At 31.6% G+C, this 11,139-nt stretch overlaps 1 protein-coding gene across 2 annotated transcripts in view; it reads right to left on the reverse strand.

Moving 5' to 3' along the window:
* LOC107448576 (serine-rich adhesin for platelets) overlaps nucleotides 1-8,015 on the reverse strand; it is a 28,074-nt gene extending 20,059 nt beyond the window's left edge. The window contains exons 1-3 of one of the 2 annotated variants that reach the window (XM_016063834.3): nucleotides 3,269-8,015; nucleotides 1,970-2,032; nucleotides 1,199-1,306 (exon numbers count right to left, since the gene is read on the reverse strand). In XM_016063834.3, coding sequence (XP_015919320.1) covers nucleotides 1,199-1,306; nucleotides 1,970-2,032; nucleotides 3,269-7,711 — 4,614 coding nt within the window. In that variant the 5' untranslated portion in view covers nucleotides 7,712-8,015. Of the gene's footprint in view, nucleotides 1-1,198; nucleotides 1,307-1,969; nucleotides 2,036-3,268 lie in introns of both variants that reach the window. The other variant, XM_016063833.3, reaches the window with a different exon arrangement.
* Nucleotides 8,016-11,139: the final 3,124 nt, after the last annotated feature.

Raw genomic sequence — 11,139 nt, forward strand, 5'->3', positions numbered from 1 at the left:
TGAATCTTTGACATCTAGATATGAGCACACAAATAATAAAAGAAGACCTTTAAGTGATGAAACAACACATCACGAACTGATGATTTCTGTAAATGGGCCAGTGCCAACTAAATGTGACAGTATTAGCTCAAAGGCAACGGCAAAATGCTTTGGCAAACAAGGCAAAAGTACAGACGGACATTTTGTGAAACACAGGCACAACATTAAAGATTGGATAGTATCAAAATCTATTGACAAACTAATGACAAAAAGTTCCCCCTTATGTTTATGGATACATGAATATAACTTTAACTTTATTTTTATGTATTATTTATCTTTAATTTCATATTTATATAAATATTCCTCTAATATATGTATAGATATATTTTGCCAGGAATAAATAAAAATTTTAAATAGTTAAATGCCTTTGTCGTTTTCGTAATGTAATAAAATCATTCTGATATCAAAAAATATTTTGAGCATGTAGATACTTTTGGATTGTGTGCACTAATACTTTATTATTACTTTTTTTTTCATCTTACTATGCCCTCAAGCTAAACTACTTCTTTCTTATTTCCCTTGAATAATTCTAAGAAAGCAAAGCACTTTTTAGAGTTTTTTTCACTCACCTTTTTTTTCCACTTCCATCTTATGTTATCAACTGCCAATGAAAAAAATCTATTTTCACTACAATGAAAAACAGCAAAACAATGCACCCTCACATTATAGCAGTTTCTTTAGATACCCTTGAATAAATCTGAGAAAGCAAAGCCCTTTTTTTTACTTTTCATAATTCATTCAGTTGCCCTCTTTCTCCTTCCACCTTGTCTTTATTATCAAGTAAGGCAATGACGTTCCAATTTCAGTTCAATACAGTTGTAATCAAAAAAATGTTTGCTGACTAGAGTGGGTAGAGGAAGGCAGCACTTATTTGATATTAATTGCTTGTTCTAATTTGTTAGAAATTATGAGGGGGGGGGGTGTGTGGTTGGGGTGCTTGTTTGGTATAATACAGTATAGATTTTAGAAGCTACAGCCCTAAACAGACACTTACAGCTTTGGGAGTTCTTAGAATCAATTTTACAACTTACTATTTTAAAATTTGACTATGATTATATGAACACAAACAAATAACATAAAGCTTTATTTAAAGCAATATCTCCAATAGCTTAATAAAATAAATAACTCAAACAAATATTTTAACTAAATTCAAAAATACCTCTATTGTAGTAATGGGCCGATTACTTTTCCTAACTGCCATTATAGCTTTTTCATAAGCATGCATTCTCCATTTATTTTCAATTCTCTTGAAACTATCATGTAATAGCTAAAAAACATAAGGCAGTCTTTATTAATCATTAGGTTTACAAAAGGAGAATAACCTCAACAGTTATCAAAGATATAATTGGTTATACTTAATATACATATAACAATTTTAAATAACTTAATTTTAAATTAAATTAAAGTTCATTTGAACATATAAAAATTTCTCCTGGTAAATAATACACAAGATTTGTAAAGAGTTTCTAAAATTGGTAAGAATTTTTAAGAGGAAAAATTTTGCTTTGTAATAAATAAAAGAACTTGCATAAGGAAGAGAAACAAATTAAAAGTTTTTCAAAAATTAAAAACTAAAGCAAATGTACAAAACAGTATGAAACAAAAACATGAAAAACTGGTTCCAACATTAGTTTGATAGATAAATTTTACACAATGTCATTAGAAGTAAAAACAATATTCTACAAACTAATTAACAAACTTTACATTAGTAACTTCAGGATGTCTTAAACTTAAATAAGAAAAAAACTGAAAAGATTGTAATCAGTGAACAAAATATAATACTGTTAAAACAAATATGGAATTTATATTAGTTTGAAACAGAATGAAAATGAAGTTTTAACTCATTAGTAGATATTATAATTAATATATAATTAGATTTGCACAATAGACTTAAAATTTAAAAAAATAAATAAATTATAAACATTATTACCTGTAATTTTCGAATAATACGACTGTTAGGAGTTTCCAGAAACAACTTAGTTGGTTTTCTTTTCTTCTGAAATCAAAAAGTGTTTTAAGAGTTAGAATTTTAATATGAATAAAAACAGAAAATTGATACCGTATTTTAAAAGGGACTAAAAAAGAATTCTTTTTAAAGTACAGTACAGAACCCGTTATCCGGAAATCAGAAAACCAAAAAGCCGGAACGAAATTCGATAAATTTTCCCACCATTTTTTTTAAAAAGATGTTTTTTTCCTCATAAGATTTTAGGATTTTTCTTTCTTTTCTGAAAGATGTTTACCTCACCATCATTTTGGAAATAATCAGTGTATTACTTCATTGTTTTTTCTTCTTTTTAAGATTATTTCCAACTATTTTTGTTTTTTTTTAGTTGGGTTTAACAATAAAAAAAAACGGCTTTTTGTATCGATTCAGAAAACCGGAAAAATCAGTTATCCGGAATAGCGATGGTCCCGATCGTTCCGGATAATCGGTTCCCTACTGTATATCATAAAGTACAGACTAAAGTATATCATTACAGACTTTCACGTTTAGAAATGCATTTACTCGCTACATAACAATAGTAAATTATCAGAAATATGCAGATTGGATAAAGGAATAAATGTTAACCAAAAATTGATTTTTGTTCTCTTATGGCAGTATGTCCTTTAGAAACACATTTATTTGCTACACAGCCAACTGCAGCAGACTTCCTGAAATCTGCACAATTTGGGTGAAGAAGCTTCACAGATTTTAGAATCTGCAAAGAATGTCTTATACACAACATACGCAGAATGCATATACACAGGGTGCCCATTATATTGATAGATAATCAAAATGAGCTATTTTACACATAGCCTTTATTTCAGAATTTATTTTTGCGGTCATATTAATCTCCTACAATGATTTTTTATTCAATCTTAATAAACTTGAAAGATACAGCTTATTCATTGTAGGTGCAATTGAATGGCCAAATCTATGATAGACTTGTGAATGAATGCTTAAAAATTGTTAACAATGTGATGACAGATGGAAGGAAATATTTCTAGCAATAATTAGTTAAAATTACTGCGAACAAGAGATGAAAAATTGGAAAAAGTTGACTAAGATACACCCCGATAAAAAATTTATGCATTTCTTTTGCATATTTTTGAAGGAAAAAATTGTTTTAAAAAGCTGTATTTTGGGTCAAAGCATAATTAAATGACACTGAAATCAAGTATAATGAAATCAAGCTAAATAACCCTGAAATCAATTTGATAGAAAAAGAAAATAAAATTTACATACACTATGGGCTAGAGTGGAAGATACTGGTACATTCTCATGTGATGGTGTTGGAGATATAGGAATGGAAGGTTTTACTGTCATAGACGTATTAACTGAAGTTGATGTACATGGTTCAGGTGTTTGAAAAGAAGCACATGTATTTTCAGTCAAATTATTAACCACATTCAAAGTAGGGTCAAAACCTTTTAATTCATCATTGAAAGTCTCCAAAGCTGAAATTCCAATTAAAGTCTCATCTGTAATTAAATCAGATGATTTTTCAGCCGAATTAAGTTTGTTAAAGTTGGATGAATCTGATATTAAACTATCAATTTCAATTGCCTCATCGCATAAGATATCAAGATCATTATTTTTTGAACATGAGTTCAAGCTACTCTGAGAAACTAAATTCGTGGAATTGGATATAAATGGTTTCGGAATTTTGATATCAGTAAGCTCAGCCAGAGAAAACTTATTTTCTATAGTATCACTTAAATGTGAATTGAAAGTTAATGTTAAAGGATCATCATTTGTTGGAGTAGTACTTGAGAGGTTCAAAACATTTGGACTTTTCATAATATTTTCATGATCATAAACAAATGGTTGAAGTTTAAAATCAGTATCGGTAATATTATTTAAACTGTTGGATAATGTTGCCTCAAGATTAGTTTCAGCAGTTGCAAAATCCATTGGTTCAGGCAGCTCACTCAATACAGCAGTACACTCAAATGGCTTCACAGATGTTATGATATTATTCTGGTTGGATATTTGATCAGGCAACTCAATATCTGAATTTTCATGAACTGAAACAGGAGTTGGTTGTTTGACAGATATCAAATCAATAGGAGAAAATTTTTTAGGTAATATTGAATTACAGATAGAGTTATTAAATGATACAGAGTGACTAACAGAATCTGGACTCTGAGATTTAAGAATACCTTTTTGAAGAGGTACTTTAAATTCTGGCAGATTACTAGAAGATTCATTAGATTGGCAAGGTTTAGGGATCAAAGTTGTATCAGAGATGCCTTTTGATAAGTGAGTCACTTCACTCCTTTCATTGAAATTCTGAGGTCTAATACATGCTTCATTTAGTAATAATTTAGACTGTAAAAGGATAGAGTTATCAGTTGAACTATCTATTTTGCTAGATATGTTAGAGCTTGAAGATGATGCACTAATTGAATTTACAGATGAATTTGATGGCTTAATCAAAGAGCGTTTTGAGGAATCATCTAATGGCATAGGGATGTCAAGTATTTTCTCCGGACTGTTTTCCATAGATAAGTCAAATGTTACAATAGCTGGCTTTGATGTCTCTGTAGATGGTATTGGGGATGGTAGTTTCAGAGAAGTTGGTGAGTTTGAAGAAGCCTTCCTCACTGAAGCAACTTCAGATGGCTGAGCAGGATTGGATGAGTCACACAAACTTTTAATATCTAATGAATTTACTATTACAGAACATACTTTTACTTCTTTTTTTCTTGAAACTAAGTTTGGCTCATTGGAAACACTAGTTTCTTTTTTAGTGGACTCTTTCAATAAGGGATCACTTCCAGATTGTTGCATATCTACTAATTTTACTTTAGAGTCAGAAACAGAAACAACTTTTTTAATGACACTCTTGCAAACCTTTTTTCTGGAAAATTCAGGAAGATTATTTATTTTGGTAATATCATTTATCTTATTTAAAGCTTTTATTTTCTCTTCTGAATTAATATCTAATTTATTTAATAGAACTATTGGCTGGGTAGATGAATCTGAAGAATCTGGACAAATTGAGAAAAAGGGACTGTGCTTCCTAGATATATTGAATGAAACTTTGTTCTTAGAATCATTTGATTTTGATTCACTTTCAGTTTTCGTAATAGAGACAGATTTTGACAAGGTAGAATCATTTAATGCACCATGATGCAAGGTAGAACATGATTCATTTGCAACAGGGTTGGAACCATCAATTACAAGTACACTTGTATTACTTTTTGGATCAACTAATGGTTCTTTTACTGACTCAAGTGAAGATTTCGAAGAATCAGACATGTTTAATGGTGTACTAATCTCCATTGGTTCAGAAATTGATGTTGTTAAAACCTTTTTTTGTAAATTAGACTTCATATCAGTGGTGTCTATAAAAGCTTTTAAAAATGTGTTATCATGAGTTACATTCTTGTTGATTTCATCGTTTTTAGATGAGTTAACTGTATCACTTGTGCTTTGATCATCAGATTCTGGCAAAATCAAACAATCACTTTTTGCCAAACGAATTGACTCAGTATCTGCTGCTCTGTTAACCAACTCTGAAACTAATGACAATGTCAAACTTAATGTTTCTGTTGAGTTATTTGGCAATAGATTATCGCGATTATTAATTTTATCACGACTAACAGAACTACCAACTTTTAAATCTTTAGAAGCGAGAATCTTATCTTTTTCATTAATATTTGATAATTTCTTTACAATAACTTCAACATTAAGAGATTTTGAAGAATCATTAGTTATTACTTTAGAAAGAGTGGAAGGATCATTAGTAATTACTTTGGAATGAGTAGATGATTCATTAGTTATTACTTTAGAAAGAGTTGTAGGATCATTAGTTATTACTTTCGAGAGAGTTGAAGAATCACTAGTTATTCCTTCAGAAAGAGTTGAACAATTATTAATTCTCTCTTCTGAAAGAATTGAAGAATTATTTGTAACGACTTCAATTGCTTCTAACACACTGTTAGATTCACAAGAGTCATTAGGTGAAGGGAGTTTGTCAAAACCTATGTCTTTTAATACATTACCATCAGGAAGTGGAGAAGAATTTTCCTTTTGCAGCAAGTTAGAAGATTCAATATTTTCAGTAGTTGAAGAAATTTTAGAATCTTGAGTTTCATAAAGTTCACAAGCATTTGTGTTAAGAAATTTACTTTCTGTTCTCCCAGGTTTAGGTTTTTTACATGACAAATCCAACTCAACAACATGAACTTCTTTTGTGTCGGCTATACTACAAGAATTACCTTTTTCCGATTCAATAGCAGAATTTAAACCACATTTTGAAGGAGATATAGATTTATCAGTTAATATTACTCTTTCCATTAAATTATCATCTGTATTTTTTATATTACTGGAAGATGATGTGACTATAGGAGACACTGCCAAATTCGATCGATCTGATAAATCTTTGTTTGAATCAAATTTGGACGATGGCGACAATTTAAATGCCTCATTTTCCTGCGATGAATGTTTTAATTCAAGAGAATCTGGACTGTGAATATTGTTTGAAATCTTTATTGCAGAACTAAAACTAGTATCAATACTTGGGTCACTAATATTTAAATTAGTTTCAACATTTTCCTTAGTTGAACTTACAACAACATTCATAGAAGAAGTAGCTACGTTAGTGCATAATTTACTGCTGTCATTTTCTTTAGTTGTTTTCAAAATTTCACTATTCAGACAATTGTTATCAACCACATTATGTTCCATGTTGACATTTTGCAGTTTGATCAAAACAGACTCTGTAGTACCACTTTTAGTTTCATCTGGACAAGGAGGAGTTTTTTCTTTTTCTTCCTTTGATGTCATATTTGATAATTCAAGCACTTTAAGTTGATTTTCTTCATTTATAGAGTTTGATGCAGATGAATCTAGCTTGGAAGAAATAGGATCAGTTTGGTTTACTGTACTGTATCTTGAGTACTCATAGCCCTGATCAGAAGATTTATGTCGATAAAGTCTTAACTTTAAAGTTCCAGTATTTTCAGGTGTATCTGAATTTGAAATAGAAAGAGATATTTTACTTTCTTGATCCATGCTAGTAAAAGAGGGTGGAATAATCATATTCAAAGCTTCAGATGGCACAGAGTACAACCACTCATCATCACATGATGTTTCACCTTCATAAACTCCATCATCAAAGCTTGATTCTTCTTCTTCGACTGATTCTATATTTGACATGTCAGCCTCAATGACTTCAACTATCCGAGGCTGTTTGGAATGTTTAAGTTTACTCTGACTTTTTGTTTTAATATAATGAGTGTCGGGACTATTTTTAGAAGTTGCAGAATTAGCACAAGTAATAACGTAAGTAGGTTTATGGTTATTTGGCACTTGGTAATCAGATGTTTTTAAACAATATTCAGCCCGAACACAATCACTCAACCAATTTATATAAACCACACTGATGTGCGGTGGAAATGTTGTCCAACTTAAAGCCCTACATATTTTCCCACAAGATACCGATTCATCAACCAGCACATGAGTTGTATGATTTGTAACAACTTCAGTAAAATTACCCCCATGTTTTTTTATTAGATTGTGTAACACCTTGCGACGACCATCTCCTACGTTAGATGGAAAAATATAGAACATCAAATATTTAAAAATATTTTTACTGCAATCTTCTTCAGATTCATCATCCGAATCGTCGTCAGTACGGCCGCGTTTGCCAAACTCATTTTTCGTATATTTATAACTCATGTTGAGAAGAACAATTTAAAAACAAGATACACATTCAATCATGCTTTCGATTTTAGAAATAAATGCTATCCAGAAGATAATGGATGAAATGTAGAATATCTATTACATATGGCTTCACATCACGACAGCATTCTTTCAATATTGTATGGCTGACAGCTGACGACCGTCTATAATAAAGTAAACAAACAATTGACGTGAATCTACAGAAAGGGATAGACACATTAAATTCTTTCCAGCTTTCTTTATTGCTAAGATATGCGCCAAAATATACGTCATACGTCAAAACCACTGAACTAAACCAATCAGGATGAAAGATAAAGGCGTTTAAAACTTGATTGATTATCATGAGATACAAACAGCTTGCATATAGCTCTGTTTGAACTGAGCCCAATAATTTTGTTTCTTGACCTTATAAAATTGTCAAAAGTTTTTAAATAACTAACTTATTTCTAATAATTTGCACCTAATGGTTAAAATTAACTCATGATTTTGAAGATGAGGGACCATTTTCACTGCATATGTATTCTATTCACGCACGTGCGAGTGTTAAGAAAATAGTTGCTATTTAGAACCTAGAAAGATTAAAAACGAGTTATACACTATGAGTGAAACACGCATAAAAACGAAATAGTCACAGTTTTCTGAAACACATGATCATTTGATTTAACTGAATTTGTGTGAGTACTTAGAAAAACTACATCAAAGAGAGCCTTCACTGCTAGCGCGTGCAAATCTTTGGAAACATCAAGGACCATTCTCACTGGGGGAAAAATATCGAAATTTTTTCGAGTGACTGTAAGAAAAGAAAAATATTTAACTGTGGAAAATTCGTTAATAACAGTTTCTGCTTGCATGCAAAAAAAATATCATTCAGTAAGGACTTACTTTAAATATTGAGGCAACTGCCCGTGCATGTGCAAATTGCTTTGACGCATGAATACATATGCAAATCGCATGTTGTGAAAGTGTACCACAAGAAAAACTACCTATACGTACGCGAATACGAGAACAGAATACATACTAATACTCAAAGAACCAATTATGCATGAACCTAATGAATATTTTATGTTTTTAACAATCGTTTTAAGGTTCCCTTCTTACAGCATTCGATTGTCTTACATCATGCAAATGCTTAGAAACTTAAGGAAGCATTCACACTGTATGCGATTGCCCAAGATGCACATACGAGTTTTTAGAAACGACATTTAATGCGAACTTCTCACGCATGCACGAATCGCTTTCGACTGCAGTTGGGAATCGCATGCAGTGAAAATGATCCAAAGGAGGAATTGCTCGTGCACGCGAGGCTATATGACACAAGGCAACCTAGTTGAAAGCAACTAGCTGCTTCGGTGAAGTTGAAGCACGTCATATGATGGTTTCCCGGTTGCTTTCAACCTGCTTTCAACTAGCAACTGAAGTTAAAACCTTTCAAATTCAGTGGAGCAACCAGATTAGTTGAAACGTGTCATATAGTAGTTTCCAAATACTTTCAACCTTAACTAGCAACCATTTAGTAAACAAAATACATGTGCTGATTCTGACGCATCCTGAATTTTTATCTTTTAAATTTGAACTTGGTTTAATCTTCTAACTATGACTAGTTTTAAATGGAATTCTAGTGATATATGTTTTTTTTTTTTTAATTTTTCAAACGTATCCTTGTCTTTGGGACATAAATAACAAAGATTATGCGAATAAACTAATTCCTTATAAACTAATTTCCTCTGTGGAGATATTAAAAGTCACAAATTATTATTGAATTTTAAAAGTGAATGGAAAAAAAACTAGCATATTACTAATTACAAATGTTTAAATATTTGAAAATTCAAAATTATATTGCTTTAACGCTAAGCTTTTTAAACTCATTTTGACAGATTTTGATAGATATTTCCGAATACTAATGAAATTTTGAAAGCAAACGAAAGAAATTATTTTGCTCTTAAATCACCTTTTTTCTGTTCTAGTTCTTCTTTCAGAACCTCATCAGCTATCAGCTCAACGCCTACTTCAAGTACATCGTCAATAATCGCTTCCATGATAACTAAAAGTGCTTCTAGCAATAAACTTTATTGAAAAATATAAGTTCTGGTATTGGAAGTTCTGGTATATAGTCCAATACCAGTGTTGGTCGATACTATAATAGTCCAATACCAGTGTTCAGAGTTGGTTGAACAAGCGAAGGTTGCAACGTGTGATCACAAACGAGAAACTAAAAACCGGTTTCTTAACTTAGTTGCCTCCACTTGGTTGCCTAGTGTCATCAGCACTTAAATCATATCTATTGAGCATTCTCACTGTATGAAAAAATGTCGTTAGAAAACAAAAACCTTATGGATGGTGTTTTCAATATAAATGTAAACAATACCAATTTCGAGCTTAATACCTGCTCTAGTTCCTGTTAGAAAGTTCGCAACTGCTTACTACAGCTTATTCTGCGAGGCGATATTTTCAAACGGATAATTTTGTTTTCAATAAAAGACGTAAATGAAATGATTTCTGAGCTCAAATCTGCCGTATTTCATAAAATATTAATGATGTTAAAAAATTCTGGTGAGTTTGAAGAGAAAATTTGTTCTAATTATTTATATATATAATGTTAAAAAAAGGTGACATGGTTGCTAGATGTTGAATAATTCGCTTTTTTGGCAGTCCTGATTTGGCCTCTTTTACTGTCTGTTCTTGTTGCAAGCTGTGCACCATCTTACGTACGTTAGTGCTAGCACCTTTAGCATTGTAACCACAAGTATTGTTAGCATTGTAAACACAAGTAATAAGTAATCTGCAGCGCCATCTAGATCAAGGCGTTGCAGCATACCAAAACACTTCAAATCAAATACCGCGTTTGCAAGAATCTCAAAACACAATGATCACGTTGAGAGCCAATTGGCTTTAAAATACACTGGAAACAATAATACAGAAGTATAGGTTGCTGGTGGCGTCGAGCAGAACTCTCTACCTATGGCAACACTTCACATGCTTTCCCCATTAGCGTGTGGAAAGTCATAGAGGAAGGAAGTACGTTAGTCTCTCTCTTGATTTTCATATAGATTAAAATCTTTTGAGTTGGAAAACTATATGGAACAGAAAACTGCATTAAACATAGTTCTAAGGAAAAGTATCACGGGAATTTTAAAAAATATTTTTATTGAATAAAAAGGAAAAATATTAAGAAAAGGAAAAATATCGTAGTACATTCCTATACAACTGAAAAGAGGAGGAGAGGGAAGGGAGAAGGGCTAAAGGCATGAAACCGGTCTCTCCCCAGATGGCGTATTCGAGTGTTGCGATCGCCAATTACGTTTTCACATTCCCTCAATAACGATTGGAAGTGCCTCAGCAACATAGCAGAGGAATGACTTTTAAACATTCACGAGTGCGTCTAGGGCTATCGCACAAGAACTTTGAAAGAAATCACTACTGAGAGA

This window comes from Parasteatoda tepidariorum, chromosome X1 (genome assembly GCF_043381705.1).
Source record: "Parasteatoda tepidariorum isolate YZ-2023 chromosome X1, CAS_Ptep_4.0, whole genome shotgun sequence".
Classification (NCBI taxonomy): Eukaryota; Metazoa; Arthropoda; class Arachnida; order Araneae; family Theridiidae; genus Parasteatoda; species Parasteatoda tepidariorum.